General features: G+C 44.5%; 3 protein-coding genes across 4 annotated transcripts; all 3 read left to right on the plus strand.

Annotated features, from left to right (window-relative positions):
• Positions 1-341: 341 nt before the first annotated feature.
• Positions 342-3,321, plus strand: LOC116354029 (coagulation factor VII-like). 2 transcript variants are annotated; one of them, XM_031792939.1, is made up of 8 exons: positions 342-524; positions 844-1,016; positions 1,124-1,148; positions 1,549-1,662; positions 1,785-1,928; positions 2,106-2,200; positions 2,295-2,415; positions 2,544-3,321. In XM_031792939.1, exons 1-8 carry the CDS (start codon positions 428-430, stop codon positions 3,086-3,088), a joined length of 1,314 nt encoding a protein of 437 aa, XP_031648799.1. In that variant the 5' UTR covers positions 342-427; the 3' UTR covers positions 3,089-3,321. The 2 variants fall into 2 exon arrangements, with proteins under 2 accessions (XP_031648799.1, XP_031648800.1); XM_031792940.1 differs by having other exon boundaries at positions 349-524; positions 850-1,016.
• Positions 3,322-3,557: 236 nt separating this feature from the next.
• LOC116354030 (coagulation factor VII-like) lies at positions 3,558-8,365 on the plus strand. Its single transcript, XM_031792941.1, has 7 exons — positions 3,558-3,637; positions 3,861-4,183; positions 4,315-4,431; positions 4,523-4,663; positions 6,691-6,818; positions 6,903-7,023; positions 7,112-8,365. Exons 5-7 carry the CDS (start codon positions 6,696-6,698, stop codon positions 7,747-7,749), a joined length of 882 nt encoding a protein of 293 aa, XP_031648801.1. The 5' UTR covers positions 3,558-3,637; positions 3,861-4,183; positions 4,315-4,431; positions 4,523-4,663; positions 6,691-6,695; the 3' UTR covers positions 7,750-8,365.
• Positions 8,366-12,683: 4,318 nt separating this feature from the next.
• LOC109887404 (coagulation factor VII) lies at positions 12,684-16,528 on the plus strand. The gene is made up of 8 exons (XM_031792942.1): positions 12,684-12,920; positions 13,060-13,223; positions 13,382-13,406; positions 13,648-13,761; positions 14,286-14,423; positions 14,594-14,700; positions 15,139-15,259; positions 15,387-16,528. The coding sequence occupies exons 1-8, from the start codon at positions 12,863-12,865 to the stop codon at positions 16,094-16,096; spliced, it is 1,437 nt and encodes a 478-aa protein (XP_031648802.1). The 5' UTR covers positions 12,684-12,862; the 3' UTR covers positions 16,097-16,528.
• Positions 16,529-19,032: the final 2,504 nt, after the last annotated feature.

Here is a 19,032-nt window from a genome sequence, read left to right on the forward strand (position 1 = left end):
TGATGTGGGCAGTTATTTTAGGAAGCTGCATTGAGGATGTGTTGACTCAGAGCCATTATAGCTTTCTGCACTGTAAACGATACTGCCTTACAAAGCAAAAGAGCAGTAACTGCACATTTGATCAAAAATGAGTTATTTACAGTTTTGATACATTGAATACATGCTTTATCATGTGGACAAATATCCTGCCTCCACTGTGTTGTTATACAACAGCACCTCCTGTTGGTGTGATACTAGTAATGCCTCCATGGCTCCAGTCCAGTCATTGTATTTCACAATGTTAGTCTCCCAGTCAACTGCCCTGTGGGTTTACCCTGATACATGTTCTGTCAGGGAGGGGAGAGAGAGACTGATTTGCTGTGCGTGTGTTTGTGGAGTATGTGTTTGTGGGAGGACTGAACTTGGATTGAGCCCTGAGAGCTCAGTAATGGAGTCGTCTACGACCATGGACGCTCTGAAAGTGAAGCTCAGACACCTTATCCTGCTGGCCCTCTATATCCCAGCCTGTACCGGACTCCCTGGAGGTGAGTCTGAGATCTTAGGATGTGAATTACTTTGGTGGTTCTTGGTTCAGCCCTGTAACTTTCAAATACAGCACCACACGCTGCTGGCTATTCAATGCCCTGCTTGACTTCCTGTCTGTCTATCTGTCTTTCTGTCAGTCTGACTGTACAGAGACTGTTTACAGCCTTGTGTGTGCAGTAATAGCAACTTTTCAACCACCCATGGTCTTCATTGGGATTCTTCTTCCTTTTCCTACTATTGGTACTCTGTTCCTGTGGAAGTTTGTTGGATGTCTATCAATTTAAAGTCTATGTAGTGTGAGCAGTCATGTCCTGGCAGCTCCAGTGTTCCTGAGCACACAGGAGGCCAATGAGGTGCTCCATCATCAGCGGTCGCGGCGTGCTAACAGCCTGCTGGAGGAGCTGAGACTGGGAGACCTGGAGAGAGAGTGTCTGGAGGAGCAATGTGGCTACGAGGAGGCACGGGAGATCTTCACCCTCCCCGAACAATTGGTGAGTTTAAACTGAATGATCAGATGTAATCTGAGGAGGTAGGTTCTCCATATTTGTCCCAGAACATTAGAGTCTTTTTAAATAGCCCTCTCTCTTGTTTTATGCAGGAGGAGTTCTGGAAGAGCTACTCAGGTAGGCTATCTTCAGGGGACTCACCTACTTATTCCAGGGGTTTTCTTTATTTTGACTATTTTCTACATTGTAGAATAATAGTGAAGACATCAAAGCTATGAAATAACACATATGGAATCATTTAGTAACCCAAAAAAGTTTTAAAAGCTGTCATCAAGGCAAAGGGTGGCTACTTTGAAGAATCAAAAATATATTTTGATTTGTTTAACAATTCCATATGTGATATTTCATAGTTTTGACATCTTCACTATTTTTCTACCATGTAGAAAATAGTAAAAAATAAATGAGTAGGTGTGTCTAAACCTTCGACTAGTACTGTACATTTAGCCAAATCTACATATATTTCTCGTTTCTCATTATAATGGTTCTAATAATAATCTAATATTGTCTCTGTCTGTAGTGGTGGATCAGTGTGAGTCTGGCCCCTGCTTGAATGGGGCTACCTGTGTAGGTCAGGTGAACACCTACATCTGCATATGTCTCCCTGGGTTTGATGGACGAAACTGTGGCCAAAGTAGGTAACACACCTGTATCTCTCTGTCGAATCACTGAAATTGGCTCTTGGATTTTCTTCAATAATGGTCTCCATTTCTCTTGTCTCTTGGTTCCTGTCTGTCTCTATCGCCACCTCCACAGCCTTGATGAACTCTTATGATGGTTGTCTGTACAGAAATGGGGGATGTGAGCACTTCTGTACAGAGATTCCAGACCTGTCTCACCATTGTCACTGTGCCCCTGGGTACAGCCTGGACAATGACAGCAGTAGCTGCATACCCCAAGGTCTGTATCACACTGGGCCAAACCCTAACAACTACAACTCCCAACAGCCCTGTGCTTCTTGAGGCCATCTCCACACAAGCACTTAATCTTCTCCTTTTTTAGTCCTTCTCTTGGCTGTATTCTCTCTTTATCCTCAACTCCTAACCTCTCTCTCTCTCTCGCTCTCTCTCCTCTTAGTTCCGTTTCCCTGTGGAAGAATTGTGAAAACGTTCAGGCCCGGGCCCCGAATTGTGAAAGGCACAATTTGTCCTAAGGGAGAGTGCCCATGGCAGGTATAGCATTGCACTGTAGTTATTGACTGACCAACACGTGGTTAGATCCAGATCTATTTCTGTCTCACACTCTCCTCTCCCTCTGTAACTGCAGGTTATGCTGGAGTACATGAATGAATATAAATGTGGGGGGATCCTCTTGGCTCCACATTGGATTCTTACTGCTGCCCACTGTATGTGGCACACGACTGCCTCCCATTGGCAAGTCACAGTGGGTGAGTGGGCAAATGGTATTACAGTGTTCTCTCAACGCTCCCAGTATCTCAGCTGCCACAAAACACAATTCTAACTATCACCTCTGAGTGTTCACTGTCCACTGATCCTGAGTTCCTCCCCCTTCAAGGTGAACACAACCGTGCGAAGAAGGAGGGCACAGAGCAGGTTCGCCGGGTGACGAGGATGCTGATCCACCCCCAATACAACCACACCTCCACAGACCGGGACCTGTCTCTGCTCTACCTCAAGAGGGAAGTAGTGCTTGGACCCTTCGTGGTGCCTGTGTGCTTGCCCGCCTTGGACGGCTCTTTCGGGCGCACGCTGGGGGCCATGCGCACCTCCGTGGTGAGTGGCTGGGGCCGCCTGGCTCAGTCGGGACCCCCGTCCACTCTGCTCCAGAGGCTGGAGGTTCCTCGGGTCCCCCTACAGGAGTGTCGCACCACAGGCCTCAATGTGACCATGAACATGCTGTGTGCTGGGTTCAGGGATGGGAAAAAGGATGCGTGCCAGGGGGACAGCGGAGGGCCCCTGGTCACCCGCTACAAGAACACCTGGTTTCTGACGGGAGTGGTGAGCTGGGGTAAAGGGTGCGCCCAAGAGGACGTCTATGGAATCTATACCCGCGTCTCTAACTTCCTGGACTGGATCAATCAGACCATGGCGACCGGCTGAGTGGGCGTGTCCATTTAAAAACACCCCTCCAAAAAACACTGACAGATCTCCTCAAGGATGATGCTGGATAATAGCCAAGACACAATCCTGCTCCAAACTAGAATCTGGATTAAGATATAAACTCTAAATATAATGATGACATTAATCTTTATAGTTTCTTAGACAACCCTAAGATATATATTTTCTTTGATCCAATTATTAGCAGAATAAATAAATAGTTATTTGAAAATAAAGTTGGATTGTTTTCCTAACTGATAAGAAACATAACACAGCTTAGCGTGCATGTAGCCCTGAGATCAGTGATGTAACTGAAAGAGTGGGAGGGGCTGTGAAAGGGAGGGAAGAGCCTGCATAGGGTCAATGACAGAGGAAGGTAAGCACGAGTTAGGGGAGGGTCAGGGCCCAAATCAGGATTTTGTCCAGACTTTGGACCTGTGGACTGAGAGGAACAGAGAGCGACAGTGTGCTTAGATATTCTGAGGGCAGTCATCATGTGGCTTCATGTTCTCTGTCTTACATTAAGTATTCGCTGCTGTCATCCCGCCTCAGGTAAGTTAACTTACCCCTACGTATGTGTTTTTGTGTGTGTGTGTGTTTCTAACTTTAGTTTGTAAATATGCATTAATTTATGTACAATACATATCTACCTGTTTGCTTGTGTGCAGTTTGTGCATGTGTGTGTGTGTGTGTGTGTGTGTTTATGTGTGTGTGTGTTTGTGCATATGTGTCTATGTGTCTGTGTGTACAACTCCCCTCTCCTCCGGTCTTGCAGTGTTCTTGACGCGGGACCAGGCCCATGGCCTCCTCATCCGGCCTAAGCGTGCCAACAGTGGCTGGTTCGAGGAGCTCAAAAGGGGGGACCTGGAGCGAGAATGCCTTGAGGAGAAGTGTTCCAAAGAGGAGGCGCGGGAAGTGTTTGAGCATGAACAGGCTACGGTCAGTGCCTGGTTGAACCACAATCTGATCATGAACAGAGCATAGTCTGCATGATAGGCAAAAAAACAATAATGACTCTGAACATGATTCCTACCTGATATCCTCAGTGAATTGTCCCCATTCTCTTCCCTTAGGAGGAGTTCTGGAGAAACTACAATGGTGAGCTTCTGTGCAGTGTGTCATTTTTACAGTCACAAATACCCAGACACCACCACCACTATATTTGAATCTTTTAACATCTTTGTTGATCATGAGATCCCAAATGTACACAAATGTATTCATCCTTACAGTTCAAGACAGCTGCCAATCTGACCCCTGCCAGAACAAAGGAAGCTGCTCTAGCATATCAGGATCTTCTTACACCTGCCTGTGCCTGCCAGGCTTCAGTGGACGGAACTGCGAGCTAGGTAAGAGTTGATGGGAGACGTTTCTGTGGAAACTTTAGTTTCCAACGTTTCTTTTTCTCATTTACTTACATAAACACATTCTTTATGTCAGCATTCAAGGCCATTCCTGACTCCTGCTTGCATGAGAACGGGGGCTGTGAGCACTTCTGCGAGGAGGAGGGGGGGCGACGCAACTGTTCATGTGCAGACGGCTATTTCCTGGGGACTGATGGACAGCGTTGCCTGACACAAGGTTAGCAGTCACAGCCACAGGCCATGTGCCATGTCAACGTTGTATGATCAGTTGTATTGTCATCATGTATGATGTTATCTGTGTATGCATCCCAAATGGCATCCTATGTCCTATACACTGAGTGTACAAAACATTAGGAACACTTTCTTATTATTGAGTTGCATCCCCCTTTACCCTCATAACAGCCTCAATTCGTCAGGCCATGGATTCTACAAGGTATCTAAAACGTTCCACAGGGTTGCTGGCCCTTGTTGATTCCAATGCTTCCCACGGTTGTGTCAAGTTGGCTGGATGTCCTTTGGGTGGTGGACCATTCTTGATACATACAGGAAATTGTTGAGCGTGGAAAACCCAGCAGCGCTGCAGTTCTTGAGACACTCAAACCGGTGCGCCTGGCACCTACTACCATACCTCGTTCAAAGACATCTAAATCTTTTGTCTTGCCCATTCACCCTCTGAATGGCATACAAACACAATCCATGTCTCAATTGTCTCAAGGCTTAAAAATCCTTCTTTAACCTGTCTCCTCCCCTTCATCTACACGGAATAAATAAGGGATCATAACTTTCACCTGGTCAGTCTACAGTATGTCGTGGAAAGAGCAAGTGTTCCTAATGTTTTGTACACTCAGTGTAGTACGTTAACAAAAGTAGTGCACTATATAGGGAAATAGGGCGTCATTTGGGACGTACCCTCTGGTTGTAGTATATACACCCTCTGTGCATTCAGAAAGTCGTCAGACCCCTTTACTTTTTCCTCACATGTAAATGTGTTACTTTACAGCCTTTTTCCTCATCAATCTACACACAATACCCCATAATGACAAAGCAGAAACAGGTCTTTAGAAATGTTTGCTAATATATATTTTTAAATGATATCACATTTACAAGTATTCAGACCCTTTACTCAGTATTTTGTTGAAGCACCTTTGGTAGCGATTACAGCCTTGAGTCTTCTTGAGTATGACGCTACAAGCTAGGCACATCAAAGATCTCTCTGTACTTTGCTCTGTTCATATTTGCCTCGATCCTGACTATTCTCCCAGTCCCTGTTACTGAAAAACATCCCCACAGCATGATGCTGCCACCACCATGCTTCACCTTAGGGATGGTGCCAGGTTTCCTCCAGATGTGACTCTTGGCATTCAGGACAAAGAGTTCATTCTTGGTTTCATCATACCAGAGAATCTTGTTTCTCATGGTCTGAGAGTCTTTAGGTGCCTTTTGGCAAACTCAAAGTGGGCTGTCATGTGCCTTTTACTGAGGTGTGGCTTCCATCTGGCCACGCTATCATTAAGGCCTGATTGGTGGAGTGCTGCAGAGGTGGTTTTCCATCTGGAAGGTTCTCCCATCTCCGCAGAGGAACTCTAGAGCTCAGTCAGAGTTACGATCAGGTTCTTGTTCACCTCCCTGACCAAGGCCATTCTCCCCCAATTGCTCAGTTTGCCTGGGTGGCCAGCTCTAGTCTTGGTGGTTCCAAACTTCTTCCAGTTAAGAATAATGTGGGCCACTTTGTTCTTGGGGACCTTCAATGCTGCAGACATTTTTTGGTACCCTTCCTCAGATATATGTCCGCACTCTACGGACAATTCCTTCGACCTCATGGCTTGGTTTTTGCTCTGACGTGCACTGGCAACTCTGGGACCTTATATAGACAGGTGTGTGCCTTTCCCAAATCATGTCCAATCAATTGAAGTCACCCTAGGTGGACTCTAATCAAGCTGTAGAAACATCTGAAGGATGATCAATGGAAACAGGATGCACCTGAGTTCAATTTTGAGTCTCATAGTAAAGGGACTAAATACTTATGTAAATAGGTATCTGTTTTTTATTTGTAATAAATGTGCAAACATTTTAAAACCTGTTTTCGCTTTGTGATTATGGGGTATTGTGTGTAGATTGCTATGGATTTGTATTCATTGAATCAATTTTAGAATAAGGCTGTAACGTCACAAAATGTGGGAATAGTCAAGGGGTCTGAATACTATCTGAAGGCACTGTATGACCTCTGGTCTCTCGTGGCTCCAGAAACAATGGCCTGTGGGAAGGTTCCTGTCCTGCACGGCAGCGCCTCCGAGAAGGGAGACATACCGTTGGACCCCCGTTCACGCATCGTGGGGGGAACAGAGTGCCCTAAGGGTCACTGCCCCTGGCAGGTACAGTATGAACCAGTGGCGGCGGACAAGTTGATGTATCTGACGTAGAGGTGAAGTCTCTTTCCCCACGGTGTGTTTCTACAGGTGTTGTTAGTGAGAAATGAGAAGGGCTTTTGTGGAGGAGTCATCTACAAACCCACCTGGATCCTCACTGCCTCTCACTGCTTGGAGAATATCAAGGCCCAGCACCTGAAGGTGGTGGCAGGTATGGACTGTTTTTCTTTAGAAAAGAGTCAATACAGCGGTTGTGTGTTGAAGTCTGAGTTGTTTCAACCTTTTCTGCATGTGCCCAGGTGAACATGACACAGAGAAAGACGAGGGTACGGAACAGACCATAGATGTGGCAGAGATCATCATGCACAACAGCTACGTGTCAGACACGGCGGACAGTGACATCGCCCTGCTACGTCTGAAGACTGCCATCACTATGACGCCTTTCGCCGTGCCCGTCTGCCTGCCCACCCGCTCGATGGCGGAGCGTGAGCTCTGGGCCATCAACCTCCACACGGTAAGTGGCTGGGGCCGGCGCAGCGAGAACGGCCCTACGTCACGTGTCCTCCGGCGGCTGGAGGTGCCACGTATACGTACCCAGGACTGCGTTGACATGAGCGGTGTCACGCTAACGGCTAACATGTTCTGCGCCGGCTACATTGAGGGCAAGCAGGACTCCTGTAAGGGGGACAGCGGCGGACCACTGGTCACCCGCTACAGAGACACCACGTTCCTTTTGGGTATCGTCAGCTGGGGAAAGGGGTGCGCCCGGCCGGGGAACTACGGGATTTACACCCGCGTGTCCAACTACCTGGACTGGATCCACAACTACACGGCAGAGCAGCCGACAGTGCAGCCGACAACGCAGCCGACAGCGCAGCCACAGAACACCACGACCACACTGCAAAACACCACGGCCAATCCAAATGCAGTCTTATAAGTGTCACAGAACAGGAGCAGTGCTGAGCCCAGTACCTTATTGGGTTCAACTTGTAGTACATCTCTGAAACCATATTTGGCTTTCAGATTATAGTATTTATATATATCATGTTTTGTTTCTTGTGCTTCAACTACACTTTCTAAAGTTTTTCTGTATGTTTGTTGATTTTATGGTTTGATTTCCCTCAGATTTTTTTTTTTTAATAAACGCTTGATTGATGCCAAAGTAAACTGACCCTTCTCCTGTGTCATGATAACCATTAAAGCAAACTGACTCTTACATAAGTTGGTGTTCAATTACAATGCATTTGCCATCTTAAAACAAAGCTGCTTGCATTCTGCTCAGACCCCGCAGGCTCTTTGTGTATGTTATAAGAAAGAGGACAGTCACTGTCATTATATGTTATGACCCCTGTGCAGTTAGTTGGGCCAACAGGATTGAGGGTATAAAATGTAATTTTGTATTATCAGGGAACAATCTTCTCAAACTAAGGCAATTGTATATGTATTTAGCAAAATACGACCAGAATAGTGGTAAACATATGAACACAAAGGCTGTCAGAGTGTTGTAGCCGTTTCAAATATATTACAATAAAACACTGTTCTAGAAGCATTCACTGATGTCTATTAATTAACATGATATGCAATATGATTCTGTAAATTGTGTTAAAATGAAGACGTGATGTGAAACCTTCCCCGTATATATTGCACCCTACTTGAAATCCCATTGGAATGTATTACGTCCAGCAAAGAGGTACAGGTTACCCATTTTGGCAAGATGTCTTCATAATGAGTGTGTTGCACATGGGTATGTGTGAAACTTACTCCTCAGCCTGAAGTGTCCCCACAAGCACCAACGAATAGCTGGCTTTTCACGTGGCGCTGACTGGTAAGACGCTTAATGAGGGTGGTCCCAAGTTTGTGCCAGGTGTGGGCAGAATCGGGAGAAAGTGGTACTCACTAGGCAAGCAGCATGACATCCTTTACAGGTGTACCAGCAAACTTTACATACAGCAAGTCAAATTCTAAACAATGATGCCTAGCTATTAGTAATTTACCATAGGGTACACATTTTCCCAAATGGTCGACAACCAGCTCCAGTTAGCTTTAATTGGATTGGTGTCACGACTTCCACCGAAGTTGTTCCCTCTCCTTGTTCGGGCAGCTTTCGACGTCACCGGCTTTCTAGCCGCCACCGATCCATGTTTCATTTTTCCTTTTGTTTTGTCTGTTTACACACCTGGTTCCCATCTCATAATTATGTTCCTTATTTAACCCTCTGATTTCTCTTTCTGTTTTGAACGTGATTGTCTTTCGTGTATTCCGGTGTGTTGTATTTTGAGTCCTGTTTTGTCCTTGTTTGGAACAGGATTTTGTTACGTTTTGGATTGAGTAAATCAGTGATTGTTACTCTTATCTGTGAATCTATCTAAAAGATAGCGAAGGAGTCAGGTGCAGGACACATATACGAGTAACAATCACTGATTTACTCAATCCAAAACGTAACAAAATCCTGTTCCAAACAAGGACAAAACAGGACTCAAAATACAACACACCAGAATACACGAAAGACAATCACGCACAAAACAGAAAGAGAAATCAGAGGGTTAAATAAGGAACATAATTATGAGATGGGAACCAAATGTCTAAACAGACAAAACAAAAGGAAAAATTAAACATGGATCGGTGGCGGCTAGAAAGCCGGTGACGTCAACCGCCGAACGCCGCCCGAACAAGGAGAGGGAACAACTTCGGTGGAAGTCGTGACAATTGGTCTGTCATTGCCACAACAATAATAGGTGTAATATGCCTAATCCTAATAAAAAAAATATGATAGATATGTAGATAACACAACCAAATTAGGCAGGTTTGCAAAATGAATCATCTTTGTAAAATATTAGCAAAATGTTTCTAAAAATTTACAAAAAACTCTATTCATATAACTGACTTTGGTTAGCATTTGGAGCCTTAATTTCTGTATTTTATTTTCAAACAATAAATTATAATATTCCTAAAGGGTTCTTTCACTGGTTTGTGGTGATTATAATGATATACAATATTATGCCATATTGTTAAATGTCAAATCTAAGTATTGAATCCTGACATTCCAACATAACATTCTAACAAACCGCCTGCTGATGAGGGGAGTCAACTTACATAGCTGGCGAAGTACTAAAGTCTTAGGTTCACCGCCTTTATAGATAGTGTCTAGTTACACAATGAATGGAAAAATAGTATATTATAGTATACAGCCTACTGAAATATGTATTGGTTGGTGCTAAAAGGCCGGATTTTTTTCTAATCACTAAATTAATTGTTTCTATTAAATTTGTCAACCAGCAACTTAACTAATGGCTACAAAATGATAAGGCAACATATTTCATTAAATAACTTTTAAGGTTAGAGAGCATTATTTTAAGATCATGATGGTCAGGGACAGAAGAGATGTTAATTTTTTAGATAATTTGTGTTTACCTAAATATTCATGTTAACTTGCTGGGACAACTCAACAAATAGCAGATCACACCTTTCATCTTAGCATGCTGAGTATTGCTATACAACAGACTATTACAGATGGCAATGATAAAACCAATATACTACCAGATATGGATCTCTTGGACTGGTATTACTTCCCAGTATGACCGATTTCCCTAAAACAAATATGTAGTTCGGCTATTTGTAACATTGTACTTTCAATCATGACTCAGTCTAGGTAAATCATTAGATCAGATGGCAAACATTAACCAAATCCTATGGTTTTTAAGATGAGATCCACACAATAGAATGTTCCATTGTTGCATGTGAACATTCCAACTTGTCTCAACATTCCTTTATCAGCCTGTGAACATTGTATTGCTTAGACTCCCATACAACAAGATATATAAAGGTGTGAAAAACATAGTAATCTACTGTTTAGGAGATAGGCTGTCATATTTCAATTTGATCAGGGGCTTGTGGGGAACAATTTAATACCATCAAACCTTTGCCACCCAAAAGTAGATTTTTGTTCCGCTGGCCCATGGACTAGAACAGGCATTGAAACAAGCAAGCAATTCTATACAGTTGTTTAAATACTTTGTAGCCTAGCTACTTTCTCCTGTTGTGCATCAGTGGGTCTATTTACACTGGGGGTACCTTTGGACCCTCCAAACAAGAGATAGGCCCTAGCTGTCTCTGCCTGGCCGGTTCCCCTCTCTCCACTGGGATTCTCTGCCTCTAACCCTATTACAGGGGCTGAGTCACTGGCTTACTTACTGGTGCTCTTCCATGCCGTCCCTAGGAGGGGTGCGTCACTTGAGTGGGTTGAGTCACTGATGTGATCTTCCTGTCTGGGTTGGCACCCCCCCTTGGGTTGTGCCATGGCGGAGATCTTTGTGGGCTATACTCGGCCTTGTCTCAGGATGGTAAATTGGTGGTTGAAGATATCCCTCTAGTGGTGTGGGGGCTGTGTTTTTGCAAGGTGGGTGGGCTTATATCCTGCCTGTTTGGCCCTGTCCGGGAGTGTCGTTTGATGGGGCCACAGTGTCTCCCGACCCCTCCTGTCTCAGCCTCCAGTATTTATGCTGCAGTAGTTTATGTGTCGGGGGGCTAGGGCCAGTCTGTTATATCTGGAGTATTCCTCCTGTCTTATCAGGTGTCTTGTGTGAATTTAAGTATGTTCTCTCTAATTCTCTCTCTCTCTTTCTCTTTTTCTTTCTTTCTTTCTCTCGGAGGACCTGAGCCCTAGGACTATGCCTCAGGACTACCTGGCCTGATGACTCCTTGCTGTCCCCAGTCCACCTGGCCGTGCTGCTGCTCCAGTTTCAACTGTTCTGCCTGCGGCTATGGAACCCTGTCCTGTTCACCGGACATGCTACCTGGTTTTACGCTGGGTTTCTGTACAGCACTTTGAGATATCAGCTGATGTAAGAAGGGCTTTATCAATACATTTGATTTGATTTGAGCTACATACATTCAATGATGCATATCATGAAATCAAATATTTGAATGATTGTGAACGATTATGATATTACAAAGGATAGTGAAAAATGTATTATAACAGGTAAATATAGGGATCAAAGGTCATATTTAAGATACACTACATGGCCAAAAGTATTTGGACAGCTGCTTGTCGAAGATCTCATTCCAAAACTGTTGCCACAAAGTTGGAAGCACAGAATTTTCTAGAATGTCATTGTATGTTGTAGCGTTAAGATTTCCCTTCACTGGAACTAAGGGCCCTAGCCTGAACCATGAAAAAGAACCCCAGAACATTATTCCTCCTCCACCAAACTTTACATTTGGCAACATGTATTGGGGCAGGTAGTGTTTTCCTGGCATCTGCCAAACCCAGATTCGTCCAGATGGTGAAGCGTGATTCATCACTCAAGAGAATGCATTTCCACTGCTCCAGAGTGCAATGGCGACAAGCTTTACACCACTCCAGCCGACGCTTGGCATTGTGCATGATGATCTTAGGCTTTTGTGCATCTGCTCGGCCATGGAAACCCATTTCATGAAGCTCTCGACTAACAGTTCTTGCGCTGATTTTGCTCCCAGGGGCAGTTTGGAACTCGGTAGTGAGTGTTGCAGCCGAGGACAGAATTTGTTTAAGCGCCAAGGACTTGGCGGTCCAGTTCTGTGAGCTCGTGTGGCCTACCACTTACCGGCTGAGACATTCTTATTCCTAGAAGTTTCCACTTCACAATAACAGCACTTACAGTTGCCCAGCTCTAACAGAGCAGAAATTTGAGGAACTGACTGAGCTCACTGAGCTCAGTACGGGCCATTCTACTGACATTGTTTGTCTATGGAGATTGCATGGCTGTGTGCTCAATTGTATACAAGTCAGCAACTGGTGTGACTGAAATAGCCGAATCCACTCATTTGAAGGTGTGTCCACATTCTTTTGTCCCGTGTAGTGTAAGACATAGGCCTAATCCTCTGGTTCAGGTCTGGTCACCATCACCCAGATGTGGCAACTGTTTGCAGAGCAGTGGGAGTGAGCTATTGGAGTGAGTGGGAGTGAGCTATTGGAGTGAGTGGGAGTGAGCTGTTGGAGTGAGTGGGAGTCATATGAGCTGGCATTGTTTACCTCAAACCGCTCCAGTTCTGGGTGATTCAGGTCCGCCACGATGCTGCTGAAAACATTTTGTGCACTTTGGGCCATTTCAACTGTCATTTCTGCCGCTGGTAAGTTTGTTTCGAAAACATGTATTTTGAATCTAGAGTTACAGTTAGTTAAAATATAAAGTCTTTTTTTTTTAAAGATGGAGAGGTGCCAAAGGTCAGTTGTTGTCTTTCTTTTATGGTTTGTCATTCGATATTTAAGTCTTCTTGAAGAAGGATGATGCGCACCTGGTGCTTGACAGAGCAAGGCGCGCCAACAGTGGCTACTTCGAGGAGTTGAAACAGGGCAATCTCGAGCGCGAGTGTGTCGAGGAAATTTGTAACTATGAAGAGGCTCGGGAAGTTTTCGAGGACGACGCCCAAACGGTGCAATTTTGTAGTAATTTCACTTGGTGAAATATTTGCTATTACTTTAATTGAAGCACTATTTTTATTTAATTTAATGAAATATTTAGCAATGCATAGGAACATGTGAGAATTGCAGAGAACTCTTAAAACTGACTATGTATGGTTTGTTTCCACAGAAAAAGTTTTGGTTGACATACACGGGTAAATCAGATTTTTCTATGTGGACTGTACACAAAAAATTCCAACCAGCCTAAAATATATGATAGAGTATTGCTTTCAAATGTGCTTTCATTCATTTTCATAAAATGCTAATTATATTGTTGTATAAAATCCAATATGGTACTACCATGTATGTTATCACATTCCTAATTTATTTGCACAAGAAATGTCCAGCATGTCAAATAGCAAATGTCATATCCTTTACCCTATTGATCCCTCTAAGGTCAGGATCCCTGCCTGGTCAACCCATGCAAAAACAATGGAACTTGTGTTTACATGGATGACTCTTACACATGTCAGTGTCTGGGAGGCTATGAAGGAAAATACTGTCAGACAGGTAGGAAGAGAATTCCTAGCTGCCATTTTTATACCAATAGTTTACACCAGTGTTTCTTAATCCTGGTCCTGGGGTCCCAAAGGGGTGCACATTTCTGGTTTTGCCCTAGCACTGCACACCTGATTCCACTAATCAAATGTTAGATAATGAGTTGATTAGTTGTATCAAATCTAATGTTTGTCACATGCTCAGAATACAACAGACCTTACAGTAAAATGCTTACAGACAAGCCCTTAACCAACAATGCAGTTTTAAGAAAAATAAGTGTTAAGAAAGTATGTGTGCTCAGATGTGTAGTGCTAGGGCAAAAACCAAAATGTGCACCCCCTTTGGGTTTCCAGGACCAGGATTAAGCAACACCGGTTTTCACAATAGTTTCATACCAATAGTTTATTGTAATTCCGCAGTAGTAAGAGCACCCTAATGTGAAGTGTTGCCCACATTTGCTAGTGGGCTGATATTATATGTTGACCGCATTCTGCTCATGCCACATTGCCTTTCCCCTTTCTCCCAACATACTGTAGTGTTTGAGGACACCCTGAAATGCCTCTCCCTTAACGGGGAGTGCGAGCACTTCTGTAACAGTTCTGGGTCAAGACGCAAGTGTTCCTGCGCTCCTGGTTATGCCCTGGGAGAGGACGGAAGAGAGTGTGTTGCCCAAGGTACTAACTGTAACGGACAGTAGATGAGCCCAGATGTTTTGTTAAAGACGGGAAATCCCTGTTTGTTACGAACAGACTGTAATATTAACAGAACCAAAAGGAGCCAACATGCATTTCTTGATGTATGAATAGAGTTAGAAACAACAACTCGTCTGTCTGTCTATTATCAGTTCAGTATCCGTGTGGTAAAATCCCAGGCTTGGAAGCTCCGATGAGCCAGGCACGAGTCAAACTAGTCGGTGGGAACCACTGTCCCAAAGGAGCCTGTCCATGGCAGGTAACACATCAACGCCTGGCTGGAGAGCACAATGGATCCATCTACCTCTTTCACATTTGATTGGCCAATACTACCCTTCTACATTTTCGTAATTTAGCAGACACTCTTATCCAGAGTGATTTAGAGTAGTGAGTGCATTTTTTGTGCTTGTCCCCCATGGGAATTAAACCCACCATGCTGGAATTGCAAGCACCATGATCTACCAACTAAGCCACACAGGGCATTATGTGGCATAGTTGGTAGAATAACTAAACCACAGTCATTCCCATACAACCACTACCCTTGAAGTCAAAGGGTGTAATATTAACTAGGTTAGTATCTATTACCACCTCTTCCATTAGGTATTATATAATTCCACAGTATTATTTTGGTTTATGTACAATGAGATGTGATGGATGAGTGGCCAATTTGTCTTTGTGATGGGACTGGTGGTTGCAGGTCCTATTGGAGCATAAAGGCACTAGTCTGTGTGGTGGGGTCATAGTTCATCCTGACTGGGTCATCACTGCTGCCCACTGTGTCGTGGATAGAGACACCAAGGACCTGATGGTGGTCGCAGGTAGGTTACGGTGTGGGTGTGGGTTGTGTGCCTTTCATAGAGCATCTAGAAACATATAGTGAGAACATTATTTGTGTCCCTATGTCACATAACAAAACACTGTCCTAATGAACAACACTGTTTCCAGGGGAACACAACATTGACGTAGAAGAGGGCAGCGAGCAGAGGATCCCCGTGGCCAGAGCCATACCCTACAACCTGTACGACCCAGCAACAGGTGACAGTGACATCGCCCTGCTGCGTCTGAGAGGGCCTGTAACTCTGGGCCCTGACGCTGTACCCATCTGCCTGCCTCAGCAACACTTCGCCAAGAGCGAGCTGGCGGCCGTCCACTTTCACACCCTTAGCGGCTGGGGGAAGCGCACCAACGGGGGCAACGATCCCAAACCTGGCACCCCGCCAGCCCCCTCCTCGCCCTTCCTCCGCAGGCTAGCCGTGCCCATCCTGCCCAACTCTGAGTGCACCCTCAAGAGCGGCTTCAACTTCACCCAGAACATGCTGTGTGCCGGCTACATGGAGGGGAACCAGGAGGCCTGTAGGGGGGACGACGGGAGCCCCCTGGTCACTTACTACGGGACCACCCACTTCCTGATGGGCGTGGTGGGCTGGGGGAAGGGCTGCCCCAAACAGGGTTACTATGGCGTCTACACTACCGTAGCCAACTACCTGGACTGGGCTGAGGAGGTGATGAATACTCCTTCAGTCAGTGCCCCAGTGCCTTCAGTCAGTGCCCCGGTGATGCCATTCCTGCTAGAGATGGCATTAGATGAGGTTCAGATTCAGCAGGCTACGGAGAAGTTATTGCCACCACCTCCCAATGTGCAGAGCATTGGCTAACTCCCATTACATTTGTCACCAGTCACCACACAACACCAATTGTCATTACAGTGAATCTATTGTCACATAACATTAATAGATATTTTTATAGTACATGGAAGCTACAGTGTATCATGCTAATGGTGTAGCATATCGTCCTGTTTCATCACTTTGTAATCAGACATCTTTTCACTCTGCTATTCTTTTCATTTGACTCTTAATGTGAACTGTATATTTCAAGTGGTGATTTGGATGACCTGATGCCATACAGAATGTTTGACCTGATGCCATACAGAATGTTTGACCTGATGCCATACAGAATGTTTGACCTGATGCCATACAGAATGTTTGACCTGATGCCAAACAGAATGTTTGCTTCCCAATACGTACATTTACTTCCAAAGTTCCCTCTCTGATAGCTGAAGAATAAATATTACTAGCTGACAAACTAAATCTTTGCCTCATTTGTGTTTTATTTGTGTGTGTGTGTGTGAGTGAATGAAAAGTCCAAATGTATCCATAGCCACACTTCAGCAGTAGCTTATCTACATGGTATTTTCTCTGAAATGCATATTATTTGAATCATACGCATTTCTTTAGATTTGCTGTTTAAGGCACCACAACACAGCAGGCTAAACCATTGGAATAATAAGAATTTGTGTTTACCTAAATATTCATGTTAACTTGCTGGGACAACTCAACAAATAGCAGATCACACCTTTCATCTTAGCATGCTGAGTATTGCTATACAACAGACTATTACAGATGGCAATGATAAAACCAATATACTACCAGATATGGATCTCTTAGACTGGTATTACTTCCCAGTATGACCGATTTCCCTAAAACAAATATGTAGTTCGGCTATTTGTAACATTGTACTTTCAATCATGACTCAGTCTAGGTAAATCATTAGATCAGATGGCAAACATTAACCAAATCCTATGGTTTTTAAGATGAGATCCACACAATAGAATGTTGCATGTGAACATTCCAACTTGTCTCAACATTCCTTTATCAGCCGGTGAACATTGTATTGCTTAGACTCCCATACAACAAGATACACTGCTCAAAAAAATAAAGGGAACACTAAAATAACACATCCTAGATCTGAATGAATGAAATATTCTTATTAAATACTTTTTTATTTACATAGTTGAATGTGCTGACAACAAAATCACACAAAAATTATCAATGGAAATCAAATTGATCAACCCATGGAGGTCTGGATTTGGAGTCACAGTCCTGATGAGGTGGCGGATGGTCTCCTGAGGGATCTCCTCCCAGACCTGGACTAAAGCATCCGCCAACTCCTGGACAGTCTGTGGTGCTAGCATTGTCTATGCTGGTGCGGTTGGCCCTGGGTTCCTCCTAATGCAAGACCATGCTAGACCTCATGTGGCTGGAGTGTGTCAGCAGTTAATTACAAATAATTTATTACAAATAAAATGGAAATATATTTACATAAGTATTTTATTTGTCAATACTTATGTAAATATATTTCCATTTTATTTGCAATAAATTAGCAGTGTCTACACCTGTTTTGCTTTCATTATGGTTGTGTGTAGATTTTCAATACTTATGTAAATATATTTTCCATTACTCAATACTTATGTAAATATATTTCCATTTTATTTGTAATAAATTAGCAGTGTCTACACCTGTTTTGCTTTCATTATGGTTGTGTGTAGATTGAGGGACATTTAAAAAATACATTGTTCAGATGGAGCGAGACATGATGTCCCAGATGTGCTCAATTGGATTCAGGTCTGGGAAACGGGCGGGCCAGTCCATAGCATCAATGCCTTCCTCTTGCAGGAACTGCTGACACACTCCAGCCACATGAGGTCTAGCATTGTCTTGCATTAGGAGGAACCCAGGGCCAACCGCACCAGCATATGGTCTCACAAGGGGTCTGAGGATCTCATCTCGGTACCTAATGGCAGTCAGGCTACCTCTGGCGAGCACATGGAGGGCTGTGCGGCCACCCCAAAGAAATGCCACCCCACACCATGACTGACCCACCGCCAAACCGGTCATGCTGGAGGATGTTGCAGGCAGCAGAACGTTCTCCACAGCGTCTCCAGACTGTCACGTCTGTCACATGTGCTCAGTGTGAACCTGCTTTCATCTGTGAAGAGCATAGGGCGCCAGTGGCGAATTTGCCAATCTTGGTGTTCTCTGGCAAATGCCAAACGTCCTGTACGGTGTTGGGCTGAAAGCACAACCCCCACCTGTGGATGCCGGGCCTTCATACCACCCCCAAGGAGTCTGTTTCTGACCGTTTGAGTAGACACATGCACATTTGTGGCCTACTGGAGGTCATTTTGCAGGGCTCTGGCAGTGCTCCTCCTGCTCCTCCTTGCACAAAGGTAGCGGTCCTGCTGCTGGGTTGTTGCCCTCCTACGGCCTCCTCCACGTCTCCTGATGTACTGGCCTGTCTCCTGGTAGCGCCTCCATGCTCTGGACACTACGCTGAGAGACACAGCAAACCTTCTTGCCACAGCTCGCATTGATGTGCCATCCTGGATGAACTGCACTACCTGAGCCACTTGTGTGGGTTGTAGACTCCGTCTCATGCTACCACTAGAGTGAAAGCACCGCCAGCATTCAAAAGTGACCAAAACATCAGCCAGGAAGCATAGGTACTGAGAAGTGGTCTGTGGTCACCACCTGCAGAACCACTCCTTTATTGGGGGTGTCTTGCTAATTGCCTTCCATTTGCACAACAGCATGTGAAATTTATTGTCAATCAGTGTTGCTTCCTAAGTGGACAGTTTGATTTCACAGAAGTGCGATTGACTTGGAGTTACATTGTGTTGTTTAAGTGTTCCCTTTATTTTTTTGAGCAGTGTATATAAAGGTGTGAAAAACATAGTAATCTACTGTTAGGAGATAGGCTATCATATATCAATTTGATCAGGGGCTTGTGGGGAACAATTTAATACCATCAAACC

This window comes from Oncorhynchus kisutch, linkage group LG16 (genome assembly GCF_002021735.2).
Source record: "Oncorhynchus kisutch isolate 150728-3 linkage group LG16, Okis_V2, whole genome shotgun sequence".
In the NCBI taxonomy this organism is placed as follows: domain Eukaryota; kingdom Metazoa; phylum Chordata; class Actinopteri; order Salmoniformes; family Salmonidae; genus Oncorhynchus; species Oncorhynchus kisutch.